Raw genomic sequence first — 22,623 nt, 5'->3', positions numbered from 1 at the left:
TGGGCCGGGGCTGGGCGGCGCAGCTCCCTCGGCCCCGCGGGTCCCGCGACGGTCCCAGGTCGCCCCCGGGCCCCACTTCCCGGTCCCTCCCTCCGCCCTGACCCCGCGGCCCCGCCCCCAGGTGGTGCAGCCGGGACCGCGGTTCCGGGGACAGGTGAGCGGCTCGCGAGCGCGCAGGGCTCGTCCTCCCCCGCGCCCCCCGGGTGAGCGGCGGGGATCGGGTTGCGGGTCCGGGCGAGGCCGCAGGGCCCCGGGCTTGGGGGCGGCGCCCGGGTCCTCCCGGCCCAGCCACTTCCCCTGCGGCGGCCGCCGCACCCGCTCCCCACTCCTTGGGGCCCCGGGGCCCCCGGGCGGAGAGTTCCCGCGCGGGTGGCCTGACGCCTCCCGCTCTCTGGACGGGCGCGCCGCCCAGGCAGCCCCCGGACCCGCCCCAGCCGGCCCCCCAGCCGGGAGGGCAGCGGCGATGCCCGCGGGCCGGGCCGGGCCGGGTCGCGCGGTCGGGGCGGGGGAGCGGGAGGCTGGCGGGGAGAGGGGTCGAGGGGCGCCCGGACTTGGGGCCGCCCCTGCGTCCCGCGGCTGGGCTGCGGCTCTCCCCGGCGGCTGCTGCTCCCTGCGGACTCGCTGCCGGCCGGGTCGGGGTTCCCGGAGACGCGCCCCACCCTGCCCCTCCCCACCTGGCTCAGGGCTCAGGAATGCTGTACCCCGGAAACGCGGCCCGACCTGCCCGGCCTGGGGGCCTGGGGTACGGTGCCGGCCGCTGGGCGTCAGCGGGGCAGAAGTCCTAGGCAGTGCCTGGGTGAGCCCAGGTGAGCCCCTTTGAGCCAAGCCCAACTTTTCTGAGTGCTGAGTTTCCCGCGGAGGAAGGGGAGGCGGGGGAGGAGGGCCTAGGGCTGGGCAGCGCGGGGCTGGGCCCCGGGCTGCTTGCTCCCACAGGGTGAAGCGCCCAGACAAGGACACCCTGGTTCCAGTTGTCCCCCGCGATGACAGAGCTCTCTGCCAGGACAAAGGCTGGACAAAGGCGTCCTGTTTAATGCCCAGCCTCCCTTCCCCCGCAGCCAGCTGCCCCGCTGGCCCCAGGGTGATGGAATGTCGGGGAGTCGGTCTCCTGAGAACTGGTGACCTTGCAGTGGCCCGGCCCAGCCCAGTGTGGAGGGCAGTGGTCCCTGTTTTGGGGGGTGGGAATCCGGCTGGAGGAGGCCCCTGGAGCTGGTGGGAGGTGGGGAGGGCTGGCCGTGGGAGGGGCTTCCTGTGAGAGGAAGTGCTTTGGGGTTTCAGGGCGGGCCTGGGAAGGCCTGGGAGGGCCTGGGAGGGGCCCTGACCTTATTCCCCCCAAAGAGGGCGGTGGACACCTGGGGCGGAGCCTGAGGAAAGGAGCTGTGTCCACACGCACCCCCCCTTCCCCCTTCCCAGGGACTGGCGCCGTAGAGGAAACCGATGGGAACTGCTCAGAACCCCCCCTTCCTTCCGTTGTCCCTCAGGCAGTGGAAGGGACTCCCCCTGGGTCCATCTGGCATGTGGTTTATTGGGGGTCACTAACCTGACCCCGTGTTTGGCTGTGGGGGTGGGTCAGGCAGCGGCTCTGGCAGCCTAGGCTGTGGGCACCCCCCACGGTCCCCAGGGAGTGGGTGGTTCGGCACCAGGCACTGGAAGCCAACCTCGGTGCACCACTCCCTGTCTCTGCAGATGGGCAGCGGGAGGCCTTGCAGGCTGTGCCCAGGCTCTGAGCTGCCCTAGGGCGGCAGACAGGCTGGGCGTGGGTCCTAGACATGGCCCAGCCACTGAACTTTGTCCTCCATGTTCCCGAGACCCCAGAGGACCACGGGTAAGTGCGCTGGGGCTGGGGGGTGGCGGGCTGGAGGGCAGAGGTGCCCCCCGCACCCCGGGAGAGGCCACCAGGAGCAGGGCCTGTGGAGGGGGTGGCTGCTGGGGCAGGGCTGGGTCAGCTGAGTCCTGACGCCCGGCCCGCCTCCCACCCCGGCAGCCAGGAGCCCAGCCCCTATGATGAGAGCGACGTGCACGACTCCTTCCACCAGCTCATCCAGGAGCAGAGCCGGTGGGTGGCTGAGGAGGGGCTGGAGCTGCAGGAGCGGGAGCGGGGGGCCGGAGCCCCCCAGACCACAGGTGAGCCTACCCCGCCTGGCCAGTGCACAGGCGCCGCGGGCGGGGCTCTGAGCCTTCCCAGCCTCTCCCAGCTGCGGGCCTGGGCTGGGGATTGGCTGGGGAGACCGCCGGCTGCCGCGTCTCCAGGACCTCCCGACCAGTCTTTGTGGTTTGCAGGCAGCGGCAGCCGGATCCCACCGGGGCCAGAGGATGCCGGGGCTCCCAGCACAGCCACGCTCCGCATCTTGGCCAGCATGCCCAGTCGCACCATTGGTGAGTGGGCCCCTCTCCCCGGGCCCGGGTGGCCGGGCTTTCAGGGGGATCTGTGTTGCGTGGAGCGGAGTCCTCCGCCCCGCACCTGCCGTCCACTGCCCGGAGGCCCAGCGCAGCCCCGGCACAGCCCCGTGCGGCCTCGCTGGGTTCCAGAAACGACTCCAGAGTCCCAGGGATAAAAATAGGCTCTTGGGAACACAGTGGTGCCCGAGGTCTCTAGGAAACGGACTTCATGGGCCCTAGCTGGGGTGAGGGGCAGGGGGGCGAGGCCGGTGCTGCCCCCCCGACCCTCCCCCCACCTGCCCACAGGCCGCAGCCGCGGGGCTATCATCTCCCAGTACTACAACCGCACGGTCCAGCTGAGACGCCGGGTCAGCCGGCCTGAGCTCAGGGGTGTGGGGCGCTCGGCCCGGCCCAGCCTCCGCCTCTACGACCTGGAGCTCGACCCTGCGGCCCTCGAGGAGGAGGGTGAGAGAGTGGGCTAGGAGGTGGGGGTGGGGGTGGGGGGGTGGGAGTGGTGGGGGGGGTGGGGGGGTGGCAGGCAGGGGTGGGGTGGGGGGGGGGGGGGGGGGGGGGGGGGGGGGGGGGGGGCCCTGGGCAGAGAAGCCGAGCAGTGGGGGCCGCCTGGACTGTGAAGGGTTTGACCCATGTCACGTGGTGCCCTTAAGTGTCCAGACCCCACATGCCCATGCTGAGCACTTGTTTGCACACGCTGCTCTCGGCTTTGGGGTGGGATGGTGGTGAGCAGACCAGGTCCCGCTCTCTGGTGCCCTGTTTCTGCCCAGTAGAACAGACGGGAGCCAGCGAAAGGGAAGAGCAGATCCAAGCTCAGATGAGGGGACTGAGGAGGGACGTGGCCGGACAGGGATCCAGGGAGGCTTCCTGGAGGAAGTGACGCTAGAGCAGAGGGGCATGTGCAAAGGCCCTGAGGTGGGAGGCAGGTGTGGCGGTGCTAGAGGGCAAGGGACCGTGGTCATAACAGGGCCAGTGTCACAGGTCAGGTCTCAACCAGGTAGCCTGTGGCGTTCAGGGGCCCGGAGCTCAGGCACTGTGCTGGGGTCCTGTCTGTGTCCTCCCCAGTTTACTCAAGGCCCTGTGGTAGGTGATGGACTGGGCGGGGAGGAGCGGGCTCTGGGCAACTTGCGCTTTGCAGGCCTGGCCAGGTGTCCGCTTGTCTGTCACTTTGGGGTGAGGTGGTGTCCTCTCCCAGGGTGGTAGCAAAGGTGGGAAAGAGAGGGGGCGAGGCGGTGGCTCTACGGACCCCGACCCCCATCACCTCGCAGGAGCTGGTGAGGGGGGAGGTGCTAGGGGGTGGGGTTGGGACCTCATCACTGCTGAGCAGGAGGGTGGGGGTGAGGCTCAGGTGGGGGGGGTCAGAGCAGGAGGCTTGTGGGGACCCAGGAGGAGAGTTAGGATCCAGGAGGAGGGGCCCCGGGCTCATAGGCGGGGAAGACAGGCGGGCACGGCAGGGTCTGGCTTGAGTGATGCAGGCCGAGAGCAGTCGTCTGGGGCTGGGGGGCAGGCGGAGGTCTGCGCTGGGGCGGGCCAGCAGGGGCTGATAGCCTCGTCCAGGGGCACGGGCACGGGCGGGAGGGAAGGAGGGTTGCCGTGGGCCCTGACGGCCCCATCCTCCTGCAGAGAAGCGGCTCCTGCTGGTGAAGGAGCTGCAGGGCCTGACGGTGGCCCAGCGGGACCACATGCTCCGGGGGATGCCCTTGGGCCTGGCCGAGAAACGCTGCCTGCGGTCAGTGCCTGTTGGCCTCGGGCCGTCTCCAGACCCACTGCCATGGCGGGGGAGGGCTGGGTGGCGGGTACCCCCTGGGGGGTGTCAGGTCCATCCCTGGCCCCGCCCTGATGCCGCCTGTGTCCCCAGAGAGGAGAGCCGGACCCCGAGGGGGAAGCGGCAGGGCCGGCCTGGCCGGCGTGGGCTCCTCTCCTGCTGTGGCCGGCTCCGAGACGCCTGCGTCCTGGTAGGGGTCTGCTGTCCGCGGCGGGCCCTGGGCGGCCGGGTAGGGGTAGGGAGCCCCCCTTCTGTGGCCGTCCCGTGTGTGGGGTATCCCAGCCTTCAGACCCGCCCTCCCCTCCACGCCCCCTGCACCTCTGAGTCTGGCCTCCCCTCGCCCGGGGGCTCAGGGCGGCCCCTCTTCCCTTCCCGCCTCTGTGCCCGCAGGCCCTGCACGGCCTGGGGCTCGCGCTGCTCTCGGGCCTGCTGGCCCTGATGCCCTGGCGCTATGCCCTGAAGCGGATCGGAGGCCGGTTCGGCTCCAGCGTGCTCTCCTACTTCCTCTTCCTCAAGACCCTGCTGGCCTTCAACGCGCTCCTGCTGCCGCTGCTGCTCGCCTTCCTGGTGGGCGTGCAGGCCGCCTTCCCGCCGCCCGCCTCCCCGGGCTCTGCCCCCAGCTTCACGGGCCTGGAGCTGCTCACGGGCGGGGTGAGGGCTCGCTCAGGTGGGGGGCGTCTGTGGGCGGGGGCCCCGCCTTCGAACCCCCTTTCGCACAGCTTCCTCCAGGGAGCCCTCTCCCCTGCCTGTGCCGGGACTCCCGGTGGGGGGGGCCGTGGCCTCCTCCGTCCTGCCCTGACTTCCCCGGGGCCGGGGAGCCCCAGGATGGCTGTGGCCCTCTGTCGACCCCTGGGCTCTCCTCCCTGCCCCTGCCCTGCCCTCTCCTCGCCCTGCCCCTGTGGGCGCCCTTCTTCTGCCTGAGGCTGGGGCAGGGGTGGGCAGGGGAGGGTCCGTGACTCCATGGGGCCTCCTCCCCGCAGGGCAGCTTCAACCACACTGTCCTGTACTACGGCTACTACAGTAACAGCTCGCTGAGCCGGCCGTGTGCGCTCCCGCCGGGGCGTCCGTGCGGCCGCGAGGCCGAGAGCCTGCCCTACAACATGCCCCTGGCCTACCTCTTCACGGTGGGGGTGGCCTTCTTCATCACCTGCATCACGCTGGTGTACAGGTAACCGCGTCCCCCATGTGACCTGGGCTCTGAGGACGACCGCTCGTCTCCTCATTCATTCGTTATGGATCCCTCCTCCTGTCCATCCCCTCACCCGTCCGTCTGTCCGTCTGCCCTGTCCTCCCTCCATCCATCCTGCCTTCCATCCGTCCATCTATCCATCACTCCATCCGTCCATCTGTCCGTCCATCCTGCCTTCCATCCGTCCATCTATCCATCACTCCATCCGTCCATCTGTCCGTCCATCCTGCCTTCCATCCGTCCATCACTCCATCCGTCCATCTGTCCGTCCATCCTGCCTTCCATCCGTCCATCACTCCATCCGTCCATCTGTCCGTCCATCCTGCCTTCCATCCGTCCATCACTCCATCCGTCCATCTGTACGTCCATCCTGCCTTCCATCCGTCCATCACTCCATCCGTCCATCTGTCCGTCCATCCTGCCTTCCATCCGTCCGTCTATCCATCCGTCCATCTGTCCGTCCATCCTGCCTTCCATCCGTCCGTCTATCCATCCGTCCATCTGTCCGTCCATCCTGCCTTCCATCCGTCCGTCTATCCATCCGTCCATCTGTCCGTCCATCCTGCCTTCCATCCGTCCGTCTATCCATCCGTCCATCTGTCCGTCCATCCTGCCTTCCATCCGTCCGTCTATCCATCCGTCCATCTGTCCGTCCATCCTGCCTTCCATCCGTCCGTCTATCCATCCGTCCATCTGTCCGTCCATCCTGCCTTCCATCCGTCCGTCTATCCATCCGTCCATCTGTCCGTCCATCCTGCCTTCCATCCGTCCGTCTATCCATCCGTCCATCTGTCCGTCCATCCTGCCTTCCATCCGTCCGTCTATCCATCCGTCCATCTGTCCGTCCATCCTGCCTTCCATCCGTCCATCTATCCATCCGTCCATCTGTCCGTCCATCCGTCCATCCCTCCTTCATTAGTTCTGTCCGTCCTTCCGTCTCCCCTTCCTTCTTTCCACCCGCGCATCCCCTTCCCGTCTCGGGACCTCGGCTGTGCTCAGCTCCGGGCAGGAGGGTGAGTGAGTGTGGGGCCTGTCCTCGAGGAACCTGGTGTCTAGGGGAGAAGACGGACCGGAGAGGAGGCTGGGAAGCCGCAGTGCCCTCTAGGCGCTTGCCGGCCTGTTCTGGGGCGTTGGAGGAGCCAGGCTGGCTTGGGAGGAGGTGCTCGTGTCAGGGGGGTTGAATACGGTCGGGCGGGGGAGAAGTGGAGGAGGGTGTTTTGACTGTTGCGAGAGGCCGTGCAAAAGGCCTGGGGTAAGTGGGCGTACTCTGCCGCGATGTCCGTGTAGGAGGCGGCCAGCCCCATCGGCGGGTGCCAGTGCAGCCACGTGTGGCTGGTGGCAGCGAGTTAGACGGGTTGATGGAGGGTGACCGGCATCCCGCAGCAGGGGGCCTGGAGCGCGGGGCTGGAGGAGGGGTGGGTGCCAGCGGAGGGCCCCTCTCGCTCCCGGAGGGCTCCTCAGAGTGCGTGGTGGGTTCTGGCTGCGGGGAGCATCCTGACTGCCCTCTCTGCGGCCTCCGTGCCCCTCGTCACCTCTCTCCTGGCTCTGTCCCTTCCAGCATGTCCCGCTCTTTCGGGGAGAGCTACCGGGTGGGCAGCGCCTCAGGGGTTCATGCTGTCACCGTCTTCTGCTCCTGGGACCACAAGGTGACTCAGAGACGGGCCTCCCGCCTCCAGTGCGACAACATCCGAACCCATCTGAAGGTGAGCCGCTCGGGGGGCCCGAGGCTGCTGTCCCCACCTGCTCGGCTCCCGCAGACTTGGCCCACGTGGCCAGAGCTGTGGGCAGGGCATGAGGGTGGGGTCTTGGCCTGTCACCCCGGTTCCAGGGACACCAGGTAGCCCTGGGAGTCGCCCTGGAGTTTTCTCCCATACGACTGTCTCATCTGGGGCTGCCTCTCGCCCGCTGGCTGGGGTCCATGTCCAGGGCCCTCGAGCGTGCGGGAGGCCGTGAGCCGGACTGTGCATGGAGCACGGGTCCGTGTGCGTGCGGGCCCAGGGTGGACCCACGCAGCCAGGAGGGATGGGCGGCAGCACTGGGGGTGGGAGAGGCGGGATCCCCGGTGTCCGCCCCGCAGGGCCCCGTGTGCGTCTGCGTGTGTGTGCGGGTCCGTGACGGGCTCGGCCGCCCGCAGGAGCTGCTGGCGGAGCGGCAGCGGCGGCAGGGCCCCCGGAGCGCGTGCGGGCGGCTGCGGCAGGTGGCCGTGCTGGGGCTGGTGTGGCTGCTCTGCCTGGGGACCACGGTGGGCTGCACCATGGCCGTCTACGCCTTCTCGGAGCTCATGATCAAGGTGCGGGCAGAGAGAGAACGGACGGCCCCGGGGCCCTGACCGCAGGGTCAGAACCCTGCTGAATTCGGATGGTCCTTGGTGACTGCAATCCCCCACCCACCCCCGCCCACGCCTGCCACCCCCCGGCAGCTTTCCCCCCTGGGTGGCTCGCTCTCCGCCTGCACCCGTCTCTCCCTCCTGCTGCTGTTTCGGGTTCTCTTCTGACACCTGTGTCCCCACCCCCTTCCTGTGTGGTTTGAACCCGAAGCCTGGGGGTGGGGAGTCTCTTGCTGGCGGGGGGTGGGTGGGTGGGGGTCTGTGAGGCAGTTTGACCCCCTCCTTCCACCTCGGTGGGGGGCCCTCCTGGCCGCGGCACCTGCCAACCGTGGCACTTGCCGTGACCACTGCCACCCCTCCTGCTGCAGAGCCCAGTGTCCGCTGATCAGGAGGGGGCACTGCTGGCCCTGCCCATGGTGGTCTGCCTCCTGAACCTGGGGGCCCCCTACCTGTTCCGCTGCCTGGCGGCCCTGGAGCGGCAGGACTCCCCGGTCCTGGAGGTGTACCTGGCCATCTGCAGGTGTGTGGCCGGCTGGGTCGGGGGGAGGTGGCCTGGGGCGGGGCCTCTGTCCCCCGGGTCCGCCTCTCTCAGCACTCCCTGCTTCCTTGTCCTCTGCAGGAACCTCATCTTTAAGATGGCCATCCTGGGCATCCTCTGCTACCACTGGCTGGGCCGCAGGGTGGGCACCCTGAAGGACCAGGTGAGGGAAGCCACGGGGGCCTGACGCGGGGGCTGCTCTGTTGCTAGGGATGGGGGTGCAGGGCCCTCCCCGGCCGGCTGGGTGGTGCGTCTGGCCCAGTCTGGGTGTGGGGCGGGCCGCTGGGGTGGGCGGGGGGCCGGGGCTTCGGCGTCCCCAGGGGCTGAGGCTGGTCTGTTCCAGTGCTGGGAGAACTTCGTGGGCCAGGAGCTCTACCGGCTCACGGTGCTGGACTTCATCTTCGTGCTGCTGGACACGCTGTTCGGGGAGCTGGTGTGGAGGTGAGGCCCCTGCACGCGCCGCCGGGGCCCCTGGGCTCCCCACGCCCCCGGGAGGGCTGTGAGGCAGGCAGGGAGCGCCTGGAGGTCCCCCCTGGGCGCGTCTGTCCGCTCCCGGGAAGCCTGTCCTGTGCGCGGTCGTCAAGTCAAGCAGAGCCGCAGGCGGGGCGGAACGTGTTTTCGGGGGGGGGGGGGGAGGGTTTTCAGCGCGGTGTCTGGTCCCCGTCGCACGCGCGGAGAAGGGTCGGAGGAGGGCGTTTTCAGAACGCTGCCGGGCGCGGGGCAGCTGCTACTTTTATTTTCTTGTCTGTGTTTTTTTCTGGGAATAGAGGAGTTCGATAATTTTAAAGTGGGAAGTTGAACCATCAGTAAAACTGAGGCCTGTTGCGCGTGTTCATACCCGAGAGTAGAAAAAAGACCAAGACGGGGGGCGCCCGGCTCCGTGCGTGGCGCGTGCAACTCTGATCTCAGGGTCCTGAGTTCGAGCCCCACGTTGGGTATAGAGATTGGTTTAAAAAAAAGAAAAAAGAGGGAGAGGAAATCAGCCGGAGCCCGGAGCCCCTCAGGTGGAGGCCCTCAGCCGGCCGTGTCCCCTGACATCCGCCAGGCGCCTGAGGGGAGGGTCCCCAGCCCCCGTGCCTGCCCGCTGGGGATCGGCCTCTGGGATTGGCCCTCCCACGTGACCCTCGGCGACTCCTCTGCCCCAGGCTCATCTCTGAGAAGAAGCTGAAGAGGAGGGAGAAGCCAGAGTTCGACATTGCCGGGAATGTCCTGGAGCTGATTTACGGGCAGACCCTGACCTGGTGAGTGTCTCCGGCTTGCCGGCATCGCCCGGCCCCCGGGACGGCTGAGCCCCTTCCCTGCTAGGCCTGCAGCAAGGCCCTGGCTTGGGGGTTCTGCGGTGACCTGGGCCCGGACCCCTCGCATCTCAGGGTGCAGGGCTGTGCCCAGCCTGGCCTTGGGGCAGTCTCGTTGTGACCCCGAGCCCGGCCGTTGTCGCTCTGGGGTGCAGCATGGGGGTCCTGACCCTGGCCTCCGGACTGCAGCCCGCACCCCTCCCTGCCTCCCCAGGCTGGGGGTCCTCTTCTGTCCTCTCCTCCCCGCCGTCCAGATCATCAAACTGCTGCTCATCTTCTACGTCAAGAAGGTACGGGTGTCCCCTGGGACCCGGGAGGCCGGTGGCGCCTCGGGAGACTGTGCAGTCACCAGGCTGGGCCACGGGGCTGGGGGACACAGAGCCCTGGGGCTCTGGACCCCTCCCCTCCTCCCCCGGCCCCAGGGAGTGGCCGACTGCCGTCCCGGCATCGCTGCCCTTCCCGGGCTGGGCGGCATCCTGCTGGGGTCCGTGGTCACTGCCGGGTGCTCGAGGGGGCCAGCCGGGGCGGGGCCGGGCAGCCGGGCCGAGGGGAGGGAGCCCGCTCCTCCGTCCTCGGGCTGGGGTGTCCTCCGTGGAGAGCCAGCTTCTCCCTCCGGCCCTGTCTCCTGGTCTCTGCAGCGGGACCGTGTCCGCGGGGGCCTGCTGGGGATGGCATTCATAAGGTACTGGGTGCGGGGCCTGGCCCAGCGGAGACCGCCAGCCACCGGAGGTGGCCGTCCCTGTCAGGTCTTCCGTATATGAGGGATGGTGGACAGACCAGCCCTCGTGTGCCTCAGTCTCCCCTCCGTAAAGCAGCCTGGCGGTTTACGGGCTGGGGAGACAGTCCTGGGACTGTCTGCCCCCTGGGGCAGAAGGGTCCCTCCCAGAAGCACCGCCCTTTCCCCCTCCCCCTGGTAGCCCCCCCCCACCCCGCCCCAGGCCCCAGCCGGCAGTGGCGAATCTCAGCCTTTGTCCCCAGACCAGCCTGATGGCCAACTGCCAGGCGCCCCGCAGACCCTGGCTGGCCTCCCACATGAGCACCGTCTTCGTCTCGCTGCTCTGCTTCCCCTCCTTCCTGGGAGCCGCCGTCTTCCTCTGCTACGCTGTGTGGCAGTGAGTGGTGCTCGGCCTCGGGTGGGGGGTGGCGTCGCCCCGGGATCCGGGGCTGCGGGGTCGGGTGACGGGGCGGTCGCCTTCGCCCTCTCCCCGCAGGGTGAAGCCTTCCAGCACCTGCGGCCCCTTCCGGACCCTGGACACCATGTACGAGGCGGGCAAGGTGTGGGTGCACCGCCTGGAGGCGGCGGGCCCCCGGGTCTCCTGGCTGCCCTGGGTGCACCGGTACCTGGTGGAGAACACCTTCCCCGTCTACCTGGTGTCAGCCCTGCTGCTGTGAGTGCGGGCGGGGACCTGCCGGGTGGGGGCCGCGGCCCGTCCCTCCGCCCGCCGGTCCCTCCGCCCGCCGGTCCCTCTCCCCCCACCCCCTCAGCCCGGACCGCTTGGCTCTGATCCCGCAGGGCCGTGATCTACCTCAACATCCAGGTGGTGAAGGGACAACGGAGGGTCATCTGCCTCCTCAAGGAGCAGATCAGCAACGTGAGTGTCCCCTGCCCCTGCCACGCTCTGGGGGCCGCCACCCCCACCCGGTCACCCAGGGGCTCTGTGGGCCACAGGACACATTCCCGCGTGAGGCTGGTACTGAGCAGAGCTGGGGTGGCGGCGGCCGCCCCGACACCCCCGGGGCAGGGCTCCAGCCGGGTGGGATTGCGGCTCCGGCATTTTAGGGCCTGTGGCCCCACGGGGTCTCTGGGGGGGTCTTTAAGGTATTGGAAATTGTTTTTGGACTTTTTGGGGGACCCACGTTTTCCAAACAAGTGGAGTAAGGGTGAAAGTGGGCCTGGATTTAGAGCTTTTTAACTTTTTTTAAATTTACTGGAGACGGAGAGTGAGAGCAAGAGCACAGGCCGGAGGCAGAGGGAGAAGCAGGCTCCCCGCTGAGCAGGGACTCGATCCTGGGACCCTGGGATCACGACCGGAGCTGGAGGCAGGCGCTTTACCGGCTGAGCCACCCAGGCGCCCCCTAAATCAGTTTTATTAAGCCCGTTGTAGTTTATCACCAAAGCGTGAGAGGCAGGGTGGTGCTGGGACCCCACCGCACGGTCGGCCCCTGGGAACCTGCCAGCCCCGAGCTGCTCCAGCCCAGCCCGAGGGACTGTGTCCTGCTGCGGTCTGCTCAGCTGGACCTGCCAGTGACCCTGGGGCTCCATGGAGACGCGGGGGGTGTTTTCTCACCTCACCCCGGGCCTTGCCATCAGTCTATTCATGGCTGTTCCCCTTCGGGAGACTTTTTTTTTTTTTAAGATTTATTTATTTGACAGAGAGGGAGAGAGATCACAAGTAGGCAGAGAGGCAGGCAGAGAGAGGAGGAAGCAGGCTCCCTGCCGAGCAGAGAGCCCAACGTGGGGCTCGATCCCAGGACCTTGAGATCGTGACCTGAGTCAGAGGCAGAGGCTTTAACCCACTGAGCCACCAGGCACCCCTCCTTCGGGAGATTCTGCCTGCTGGTTGCTTGAGCCACTGTGGAGCCGGCAGTGCCTGTGGCCTGGCGTTCACCTGGGGCCGGGGCTGCACCTCATCTGGCGCGTGCTGGGGTCTCAGCCAGGGCAGGACAAGGCTTGGGGGCGGTAGGCGGGGGCCCTGGCTGCTGGCTCATCAGTGCAGGGCCCGGATCCCAAGCAGGAAGGTCCCTTAAGGACAGCTCCCACTTCTTGGGGGGCTCAGGGAACACACTAGGAGCCCTGGTCTGCTTCCCTTTTACCCCCAGGGAGCAGGGCTTGAGGCCAGGCATTCTGGCCGAGGTCTGGGTTTTTGCCAGCCAGCTGCTGCCCTATCATGTGGCGCGTCTGGGCGCCTGCGGGGTCTGGGGTGGCGGTGGGGCCGGTGGGTGCACAGCTGCACCGGGAGGAGGGTCCCAGCTCTACCTGCTAGCAACCTGGGAGCAGGAAGACCATTCTCCGGGCAGGCCCCTGGTGCAGACCAGGGCAGGGCGTGGGAGCTGCAGGTCTGGGCTCGGCTAGGCCCCTGGAGTGGCTCTTCCCGGGCCTGGGCAGGGCAGACATGGCCTTCTGTACCCACTGACTCGGATGGAAGGGGCAGAGAGCCAAGGGCTACGGGCAGATTTCAGAAGCTGGAAAAGGAAGGAAGATTGCTTCCCGAGAGTCCCTGGTTTGGCTGACACCTTGATCCTTGGCGCAGTGAGAGCCGTTTGGGACTGCTGACCTCCAGAACTGAAAGACAAATTTGTGTTGTCGTAAGCCACCAGTTTGGTGGTCATTAGAACAGTAGAAGCTCACAGAGCCCCACGCCGCAGGCACCCTTATCTCCCGTTTACAGATGGTGACTCTGAGGTCAGATGGGAGGTAATTTGCCCAACACGGAGTCAGTAAGTGGCGATGCCAGTTTTAAATGAAGTTAGGCAGACTCTGTGGCCTTCCCTGGGCCCCTTATCACATGTCCTTTTTCGCCTTGGCCACTAGGAAGCTTAGATCTATCTATACGTATGCCCGTTGCCTGGCTCTTGGTTTTTCTGTCGTTTGGTGCCCTTTCCCCCTTTAAACATTTTGTGCTTGTCATGTGGAATAGTCTGTTCTGGACAGACAGAGGGACGACTGTCCACTCACCCTTTGTGTTCTGGCCTTTTTAGGAGGGGGAAGACAAAGTCTTCTTGATCAACAGGCTTCACTCCGTCTACGAGAGGAAGGAGAGGAACAGGTGAGGGCCTTGGAGGGGTCGGGCACTCGGTGCATGAGTGTTGGGGGCAGGGGGCCAGGGCCGGGCATCATGCAGAGCTGGGGGTGAGGTGGGAGGGGGCGCGGGGCTCCCTGGCCGCCCTCCTTCCCGGCTCTCCTGCTCCAGCCTGGTGAAGTCTGGTGAGAAAAGGAAATTAGAGAAGAAAGAAGTGTGTGTGGGGCAGGCAGAGCTGGGCGCCGGGGCCCTTTACTTCCTAAGTCGGAGTGCCCGGGAGCTGGCCCTCTTCATCCCTAGGGGGTGCATGTGCCGGGCCAGGGGGGCCGTCGGAGGTGCTGGGGCTCATCCCTGGGCAGCAGGGACCCCCAGACTGAGCCGTCTGCCCCCCCCCCCGCCCCACCCCGCCTCACCTGCAGACACAGGGGAGGTCTGTCCGGCCCTTTGAGGCTGTCCAGACGCATCTTTACGCTCGGGACACCTGAAGGCAGCTCCTGAGGGGGGCTGCTGGGTGTCTGGCTTCGGCCTGCCTGGAGGGACCCCTCAGCCTCCCACCAGGTCCCTGGGCCTCCTCACTGACTCCCCCTTCTGGCAGGGTTGGTAGAAGCCAGGAGACCGAGAGGCTGGTGGACGATCCGGACGTCTGGTAGGATGCGACAGGCATGGAGGCTCCGCGTCTGCTCACAGGTGCGGCCTGGGCCTGGGCCGCCCTCCGTTCCCCTGGCCCTGTAGGTGCGGACGCCGACCAGGGACTCTGCAGTGCACCGAGGCCGGCACTGGAGGACGCTGGGCAAGTGGTGGGGGGCACCCGTGGACGGTGTCCTGCGGGGACTATTTATTCTGATAAAACGTGTTTTGTAAGATGAGCTGCCCCTGGGATTCTGTGCTCAGAGGCGGGCCTGCTGCGCCATGTGCCCTCACCCGGTGCGTAGCCTTGGGCGGAGGGCGTGGGAAGGCCCCGCCCCCCCTTCCTCTTTCTGACGGAATGCTCCGCCCTCCAGTGCCCTCTGAGGTGTGGGTTGGGGGCCACCTGGCGCGGAGCGCAGGGTGCCCTCTGCTGGCTAAGCCCCGGATGGCAGGGTGGACCACGGCAAGGCTTGAAGGTTGCCCCTGACCGGCCTGTGCCCTGGGGGCTAGCACATGTGCCAGCGAGCCGGGAGGGCGGTGTCCGGGGCGATGAAGCTGTCAGTGCTGATGCTCGGTGGTCATCAGGCCAGGGCACGTGCAGGGCACATTTAAGGAGAGGCTGGGGGGGGTCTAGAAGAGGAAAGGTCAGGCCTGGGTGAGGCAGTGGGGAGGGCCAAGGTCAAAACCACAGTGGAGATGCCCCCGGCACTGGCAGTGTCCCCAGCTGGGCCCACGCTCCCCCAGACTGCCTTTTTCTGAGATGGTCTCTTGGGGGTGTTCCTGTTTGGCAGACGGGCAGGGACAGGTGCCATCTGCTGATGTGGCCTAGAGGCTCACCGGGCATCACCTAGATTCTGTAGGTGGGCGATGGCGCCCTTGGTGCCCCCGACAGCTCAGGCTTCCTGGGCTGGTCATGGCCATGCCCCGACCTGGAGCTTTGAGATCTCTGCGAAGAGCTCATGCTAGTCCCGGACCGGTCTTCCCTGTGCCTCGGGCATGAGCACCGCGGGGTGCAGCTGGGTGGAAGTCTCAGAAGGCGTGGGGCTGGCCGAGGGCTCTCTGGGCTATGCCACCCTTCCTGGCGCCTCCGTCTGGTCACAGATACACTGTCCCATGGGGTAGGGGGGCAGGTGCAACCTGGCCACTTCTGGGTTGAGCTGGCACTGCCGTCCGTGTTGCCTGCCTGGGACAAGTGGAAGGGTTGCCCAGGTTCCTATAGGACTAGCGCTCTGCGCATCTGTCCCTCACTTGGGCAGTCGCACGTGCTGCTGTCGAGGGACTCGGGGTGTGCGCTGAACACGGACAGCTGTTGACTTGAAGATTATCCCCAGTGATGGGGGTGGGCCGCATCCAAGCAGTTGCGAGGCCTTAAGAGCAAAACCTAGGTTTTCTGAAGAAGTTCTGCCCGAGGCTGCCTGGCCCACCCCGCCACCGTGTGCGCCAGCTCTCCTTGTGTCCATCTGCCCCCCGTCCCGCTGTTTCTGATACCCGTGTGGCCGGGGTCCTCTGGTTAGCGCGTCTCGCAGGGTTCCTGCTGCAGTGGAGCCCCTGGGGGAGCGGGCCTGCATCTGACCCGGTAGCCGTGAGTCTTGGGCGTGTTTTCCGACCTTGCCTAGCCCAGCTCGTCACCACCTGCGGCTCCTGGAGTGCGAGACACAGGTCCTCTAGAGAGCTTAGTTAGCACCATCCTTGGCCCTGTTTTGCTTTAAAATAAAGAGGGGCACCTGGGTGGCTCAGTCGGTTGAGTGCCCGACTGGATTTCGACTCCGGTTCCATCTCAGGGTCATGAGATCGAGCCCCCCGTCGGGCTCCACACTTGGCGCCCTCCCTCCCCGTTGCACACACTCTGAAATAAATCTGGAAAAAACAATGAGCTGTAATTGCCGACTGAACCTTTAGGGATTGCTATCCCAGTGGGCGCGAGGCCTGTAGCTGTTTGGGGCCGATGACGAGATCCATCCACGCCGCTGCTTCTCGGCCCGGCTGCTCACTGGAACCAGCCGGGGGCGCACCCCCAAGGCTGCAGCTTGCCCTGGTTTGGAAGGTGTTCCTGGCAGCGCCTGGGTGGCTCAGTCCTTGAGGGGTTGCCTTTGGCTCAGGGCATGGTACCAAGGTCCTGGGATGGAGCCCCGCTTCGGGCTCCCTGCTCGACGGGAGGCCTGCTTTCCCTTTCCTACTCCCCTGGCTTGTGTTCCTGCTTTTGCTGGCTCTGTCAAACAAATAAATCTTAAAAAAGAAAAAGTCCAGATCATTCTAACACACGGCTGGGTTGAGGACCACCGCTCTGTGCTGTAGGCAGCGTCTGATCGGGGTCTACTAAGCCCACTTAGGGGCTTCTGGAAACGTGCTTCTGTCGTTCACAGCCGAGGCACAGTCTCACACTGAGGTGTGGTGCACGGGGCTGGCAGATTAAGGGCGACTCCACTGGGACTTGGGTGTAGGTTTTCCCTGGTCCATCCTGGATGTGCTGTCCCTGGGAAGAATCTTCCTGAAATGCCCGTCTCTGTTTTCGTTCCGGTCAGCAAGCACGTGCTCAGCACTCAGCTCTCATCTTTGTCCCTAGAACCGGCGCTTGGCCTCCTTGCCGTTGAGACCTCGCTCTCTGAATTCCCGCTACGACCCACTGCACCCTTTTGGTCTCTGCCACTCCCCCACGGTGTGGTCAGAACAATTTCGTAAGAAGCGCGGCTCCACACCTGTTTTCTTGATTCTAGACACGGAGCCTTCTCTGCTACCAGGGGTACCGGGACCCCTGCTCCCCAGCCCGGTCTCACGAGCCTTCACCCCGGGTCTCAGTTTACCTTGCGTCAGCCACCGTCCCCTGCTTCCCCAGGCTGTCAAAATCCAATCCGGCCTCCTGGGTCCAGGGCTGCGCCACCGCCTGCAGGAAAACCCGCGTAGCCGTTGGATGTTCCCGGGGCCGTGACCTGGGAGAGCAGGCGCTCCCCCAGAACTCCGGCCGCGCCGGGCCCTCCTCGGAGGAACGCTCGCTGAGCTTCCTGCTCGGACTCCTGGCCGTCCTCTTCACATCTCCCGACCGGCGCCCCTTCAGTGCTGTCCTTCGTGACTTTCCGAAGAGGTCGGGTAGAGCCGAGCGCTCACCCCTTGTCCCAGGCACTCATTCTGCTGGTCTCTGAGCAGGGGTCAGAGGACACGTTGGCTCGCCTCCCAGAGACCGTCTTTACAACCCCCGTGATCAGAAGCACCGACGCTTGCCCAAGTGACTGAAGGTCCTGGTGTCTGGAGTGGGCTGGCTCTCCAGCTGCCCCTGGGGATGCCACAGGGACAAAGCCACAGCCTCCTGCGGCGGCCTGAGGTCTGTCCGCTCTGCCTGTGCAAAATGCATTGTGAATGTCACCTCTCACAGGTTGAGGCTACTTTACAAGGATATATGAATAAAATGTCCAGGAAACACAAAAGACCTTCATTACTCTCTTTGGTCCAAATATTTCCGAGGCCTAAACCGGTCACCGGTGACAAAGGCACGGTCCTCAGCCGGGACACTCGGCCCACAGGCCCCGGCTACATCTCCGGCGCGGCGGGTTCAGGTGGCAGCGGTGGCGGTGAGCTCACCCTCTCTGCTGCGGCCTCTGGGTGATCAGCTGTAAGGTTTCAGTGCGAACTGCAAAGCCGCAAAACACATGGTAAAATTATAAACCAAACAACAGAAATTCAGAGCTCATCTGATTACCTAAGGGAGACTCTCTAAGGATGTCATGAACAGAGGCAGGGCATGTGTTACGGACGGCACAACAGCGCTCTCCCCAGCACGTACAAAGCGCAAATCGATGCTGTCTGTGAAAAATCAAAAAACACATTTCTTTGAACAGCCAAGAAAAAAATTGCAATTTATTAAGATTCAACAAAGCGTTGTACTTCGGAAAGCAACTTTCGGTGCGTGTTCTTCAACGATCACATTCTATGAGGAAAAAACATTAAAAGCCACAAACTTGTTTTTTAATCTCAGAGTTACAGACATCTTTTAACTCAAAAGAAAAAGGTCAAAAAAAAAAAAAAGTCAACAAAACCCAAAAACAAACAAACAGAGTCTTTACTTCCATCCCCAATTTAAAGTTCTCAGTTCTTCTACAGCTCGATGCGAAGCGGCGGCAGGAGCGCCGTCTGGTGCACACACGCACACACGCACACACGCACGCACGCACATATATTTGATATACACACGTGAGGGTATGTACATCGAATATATAGAGCGCATGTAATGGCAATGAGATGCTAGTACTCTGAGGAAGGTTTGTTTCGCTAACACACGACTCAGCTTGAGAAAACAAGTCTTGAACCCAGTTTGTGCATAGTTCATGATCCTCTATAAAACCAGCTTTTGTTGATCTGCAATTTTGCAGGACCTTCTTTTTTTGTTTTTTGTGGGTTTTTTGTTTTTTTTTTGTTTTTTGTTTTTTTGTTTTGTTTTGTTTTGATAAAACCATTAAAAAGCTAATTAAAAAAAATGTAATGCACAAGTTTCCTGATCAAGCAGGCAGGGAGCACAATGTTCATATATTTTTAAACATACTTGAGGGTATGTTACTCCATTGTCTGTCTTTCTTGCAAAACAATCAAAACATTGATCATTTTTAAAACATAAAGCAATTTTTAATATATAAAGCACTCTTCAAACATCTATTTCTTTTGAGTCCGTTATTTGGTAAATATGTAACTGCTACACATTAGAGATTAGGTATTTTTCTTCTTTGTGTTTTTTTTTCCTTTTTTCTTTTTTTTTCTTTATTTTTTTTTTGTTTGTTTTTTAATAACATCTTCAGTGCTAGGAGTTGGGTTACAAAATACATGAAATGGTGTGGAGCTGCCCCTCGGGAACCCTGGCTTTCCTGAGAGCGCGTCCGCATGTGCAAGACAGTGACCACAACGTCTCGTCACCTCGACGAAGGGGGACAATCGACAGTCCACAACGATGGCCGGAGGGAAGCGACGACACTGTTCAATCCCAGAGCTCTGAAGTAGCGTATCTGCATTCTGAAAATAGGTTTCTTTACCACGGAAGTCTCTTTTTTTTCTTTTTTTTTTTCTTTTTTTTTTTAAATTCCTTTTTAAAATTTTTTTATTTTAAAGTCTGAAGGAGAAAAAAAGGTCTGTAAACAGGTGGGAGCCCTGAGCACGGGCTCCTCCGAAAGCGGTCACCACCCACGTCCAAGTGCTTGTCTCCGTTCCTCCCGCGGAGCCGTCCGGTCTCCGCGAGGATCTATGGCCACAGTTCTGCAACAGCTGTCTTCTCTCTCACTTTCTAGTCCACATGGAAACACGGTGCAATACTCTGGTAATTCTCTTGCATTAGTCCACAATAAAAAGCTGCTAAAGGTAGGTATACAGATTATTTCTCCAGAGATATACACTGTAATTTTTAAACGCAATAACAGAGTCCTTGAGTAAACATTTACACGTGAATTGTCACCGGCCCTGTCCTATGAATTCTCTTTCATGTATAGGATTAGCAAAAGGAAGGGCAGGGACACTCAGTGCAAAGTTAGAAGCTAATAATAGTAACAAACGTTTGACCAATGCGCCAAAAAAAAAGCATATACTGAATCAAAGGGAAAACCCACAGTTAAATCCCTCACACACGGAACACACAAACACAGAAAGTGCGCCCACGCGCGCACGCACACACACACACACACATGCTTCTATTTCCACACACACGCACACGCACATAGGCTGTGAACTCAGAAATGTTTCCTAGAGCCTGTTTCTGCGCACTGACGTCAGCCTGGAAGTGTAGAATTCGACGCGGCAAGTGTTCACATTTCCTTATTGGCCTGCTGGATTCAAGTATTTGCATGTTTGATATGTCTTTTTTTTTTTTTTAACTTTTAAAAAATATTTTTTGGGATAAAAAAAATGGCATGAAAAAGTAATGAAACAAGGGTAATGTGCATAGGCGGACCCGTGGGAGCAGAGAGCAGGCTGCAGGCCGCCGCCTCCGCGCAGCTCGCCGGTCTGGGCCACCAGGCCCGCCGCGTGGAGCCCGTGCTCTGCGCCCAGTGATGGACACCAGCTCCCCCTGATTACGGGGTCCGCCTCTGGTAATGTGCATAATCGTCACAGGCTCGTTTTAAATAGGCTTTCTCGTCTCCCTCCCTCCCGCCCCCCTTGATAAAATAACCCTTTCCAGCCCACAATCTGAAAAGTGCCCTTCATGATAGAACTATTCTAAGCAGCTTTTATACTTAAAAAATCAAAACGACAACACACCATACAAACATAAGACAACACAAAATAAAAAGCTATGAGGAACATCCTGTCGTCAGCATGGGACACTGACCGAGCGCAGCCCGCACTGTCTCGTGAACAGTTCGCAAGGACTGCGGCCAGGGCTCGTCTTCAGTACTGGACAGAGGTACTCAAAGGGCTGCCGGGCTGCTCAGGTCACACGGGTCCTCAGCGCCGCCCGGACTGGAAAGGGTCAGCTTTTTCTTCCTAGTGCTGATGATTGTGGCGCCCATGGGGTCCTCTCGGTCCTAGATGGATTCCCCACTGAGAAGGTCGCCGGGAAGCAGAGTGTTCAGCGGGGTGGGGCTTCCGATGACCCGGCCGTCATCACTGCTGGGCGGGCCCCACAGGCTGCTGGAGTATTGGGGGACCCCGCCCCACAGCAGGTCACTGCTTCCTTTGCCGGCCAGACACGGGGCACTCCAGTGGCCAGCGTCACTGCGCACCAGGCCGTGGGAGCTGCCCGAGGCGCCCAGCCGCGTCTGGCCGGTCCCCGTGCTGGACTGCCAGCTGGAGGTGGGTGGCAGCGCTTGGCCTTGGGCTAAGAAACGGTTCACCTCTTCTTCGCCGGCAAACTCGGCCAAGATGGTAGTGTTTCCCAGAACACACCTAAAAGAGCAGGACGGCAACAAAATTAAGAGCTGGTTTTTTGGGAGATAAAAAAATTGACAGCGCTTCAGCTAGACTAAGAAAAAAACAGAAGACTCAAATAAATACCATCACAACTGGAGGAGGAGATAGGACTGCCTGACACCACAGAAGTGCAGAGCGTCCTGAGAACTCTAGGAAGGGTTCTGCACCAACACACTGGACAACCTAGAGGAAATGGACAAATCCCTAGAAACAGATGACCATGACCTACCAAGACTGAATCATGGAGACACAGAAAATCTAAACAGACCAGTAACAAGAAGACTGCAAGGGTGACCACAAACCTCCCAGCAAGGAAAAGCCCATGACCACGTGATCTCACTGGTGAATTCTACCAAACATTTGCATGAGAATGAACACCAATTCTTCTCAAACTCTTCAAAACACGGGAGAGGAAGAAACACTCCTGAACTCTTTTATGAGGCCCATGATATGCTGCTACCAAAGCTAGATCAGGACACAAGACAACTACAGCCCGAAATCCCTGATGAACACAGTGTAAACATTCTCAAAAAAATATTAAGCAAACTGAATTCAACAGCACATAAGAAGGACTATACACCCACAGTTGAGTGGGATTTATTCCTAAGATGCAAGGATGGTTCAACACGCCCAAATCACAAAGTGTGACACATCACACGGATGGAGGAAAGATCCAAGTCCTCCTGTCTCCGTAGATGCCGTGACAGCGTTTGACAAGACACTCGACTTTTCGTGCTAAAGAGCTTCCACAAACAGGGGACAGAACGAACGTGGCTCTGTGTCAGAAAGGCCATCCGTACGTGGCACGCACACAGCTAACATCATACTCGATGGTGAGAGGTTGAAAGCGTTTTCTCAAAGGTCAGGAACAAGGCAAGCGCGCCTGCTCTTGCCATCTCTACTCCACACCCCACAAGAAGTCCGTAGCCACAGCGATCAGGCAAGACAAAGAAATAAAAGGCATCGGAAAGGAAGAAGTGAAACGGTCACGATTTGCAGAGGATGTGATCTTACAGAGAAAACCCTAAAGACCTAACCAAAAACACGACTGGAAGTGATCAGTGAGTTCCATAAAGTTTGCAGGATATGTAACAAACATATGAAAAACAGCTGCATTTCTATGTACTAACAATGAAATATCTGAAAAAAAAAAATGTCATTCATGACAGCATTAAAAACAACAAAAAAACCCCCCTTAGGGATAAATTTGACCAGGAAAGTGAAAACTTTATACAATGAAAACTAAAAGACTAGGGGTGCCTGGGTGGCTCAGCAGGTTGAGCTTCTGCCTTCGGCTCAGGTCATGATCTCAGGGTCCCGGGATTGAGTCCCGCATCGGGCTCTCTGCTCAGCGGGGAGCCTGCTTCCTCCTCTCTCTCTCTGCCTGCCTCTCTGCCTACTTGTGATCCCTCTCTCTCTCAAATAAATAAAATCTTAAAAAACAAACAAACAAAAAACTAAAAGACCTAAGTGAAAGAGACTGAAGAAGATAAAATGCAAGGCCATCCAGGCAACTCAAAGCCATCTCTGGGTTCCATGTAACGTCTAAAAAATCCCAGTGGCTGGGGCGCCTGGGTGGCTCAGTGGGTTAAGGCTCTGCCTTCGGCTTAGGTCATGATCCCAGGGTCCTGGGATAGAGCCCCGCATCGGGTTCTCTGCTCAGCAGGGAGCCTGCTTCCCCCCTCTCTCTTCCTGCCTCTCTGCCTACTTGTGATCTCTGTCAAATAAATAAAGAAAATCTTTTTTTTTTTAAAATAAATAAAATCTTAAAAAAAAAAAAAAATCCCAGCGGCATTCTTCACAGACATTCGTGTGGAGCCACAGAAGACTCCAAACAGCCCCAGCGATTCTGAGAAAGAACAAAGCTGAAGCTATC

General features: G+C 61.6%; 2 protein-coding genes across 11 annotated transcripts in view; one reads left to right on the top strand and one right to left on the bottom strand.

Moving 5' to 3' along the window:
* The first annotated feature begins 75 nt into the window (after positions 1 to 75).
* On the top strand, positions 76 to 14,107 carry TMC6 (transmembrane channel like 6). Of its 4 annotated transcripts, none has more exons than XM_032321880.1 (21): positions 76 to 154; positions 1,684 to 1,822; positions 1,982 to 2,121; positions 2,278 to 2,373; positions 2,683 to 2,841; positions 4,012 to 4,117; positions 4,247 to 4,343; positions 4,544 to 4,804; positions 5,134 to 5,321; positions 6,901 to 7,045; positions 7,477 to 7,632; positions 8,037 to 8,188; positions 8,288 to 8,369; positions 8,550 to 8,647; positions 9,352 to 9,447; positions 9,716 to 9,791; positions 10,480 to 10,613; positions 10,713 to 10,889; positions 11,015 to 11,093; positions 13,201 to 13,268; positions 13,837 to 14,107. In XM_032321880.1, the coding sequence occupies exons 2-21, from the start codon at positions 1,767 to 1,769 to the stop codon at positions 13,889 to 13,891; spliced, it is 2,421 nt and encodes an 806-aa protein (XP_032177771.1). In that variant the 5' UTR covers positions 76 to 154; positions 1,684 to 1,766; the 3' UTR covers positions 13,892 to 14,107. The 4 variants fall into 4 exon arrangements, with proteins under 4 accessions (XP_032177771.1, XP_032177772.1, XP_032177773.1 ...); XM_032321881.1 differs by having other exon boundaries at positions 10,467 to 10,613; XM_032321882.1 differs by lacking the exon at positions 76 to 154 and adding an exon at positions 516 to 806 and having other exon boundaries at positions 2,034 to 2,121.
* Positions 14,108 to 18,614: 4,507 nt separating this feature from the next.
* The window catches only part of TNRC6C (trinucleotide repeat containing adaptor 6C), a 95,269-nt gene continuing 91,260 nt past the window's right edge, over positions 18,615 to 22,623 (bottom strand). For 6 of the 7 annotated variants that reach the window (XM_032321879.1, XM_032321874.1, XM_032321873.1 and 3 more), the window contains one exon: positions 20,363 to 20,723. In XM_032321879.1, coding sequence (XP_032177770.1) covers positions 20,363 to 20,723 — 361 coding nt within the window. Of the gene's footprint in view, positions 20,724 to 22,623 lie in introns of all 7 variants that reach the window. The other variant, XM_032321872.1, reaches the window with a different exon arrangement.

Source organism: Mustela erminea, chromosome 18 (assembly GCF_009829155.1).
Source record: "Mustela erminea isolate mMusErm1 chromosome 18, mMusErm1.Pri, whole genome shotgun sequence".
Taxonomy (NCBI): domain Eukaryota; kingdom Metazoa; phylum Chordata; class Mammalia; order Carnivora; family Mustelidae; genus Mustela; species Mustela erminea.
The sequence above is the reverse complement of the archived record's forward strand: the minus strand, read 5'-3'. Positions and strand labels throughout refer to the sequence as shown.

Excerpts from the sequence above, each read along its gene's own strand:
- TMC6 (XM_032321880.1), top strand. The coding sequence starts at position 1,767 with ATGGCCCAGCCACTGAACTTTGTCCTCCATGTTCCCGAGACCCCAGAG. Across the intron at positions 8,189-8,287 it reads GTGTACCTGGCCATCTGCAG|GAACCTCATCTTTAAGATGG; the intron begins GTGTGTGGCCGG and ends TGTCCTCTGCAG. Across the intron at positions 10,890-11,014 it reads CTGGTGTCAGCCCTGCTGCT|GGCCGTGATCTACCTCAACA; the intron begins GTGAGTGCGGGC and ends CTGATCCCGCAG.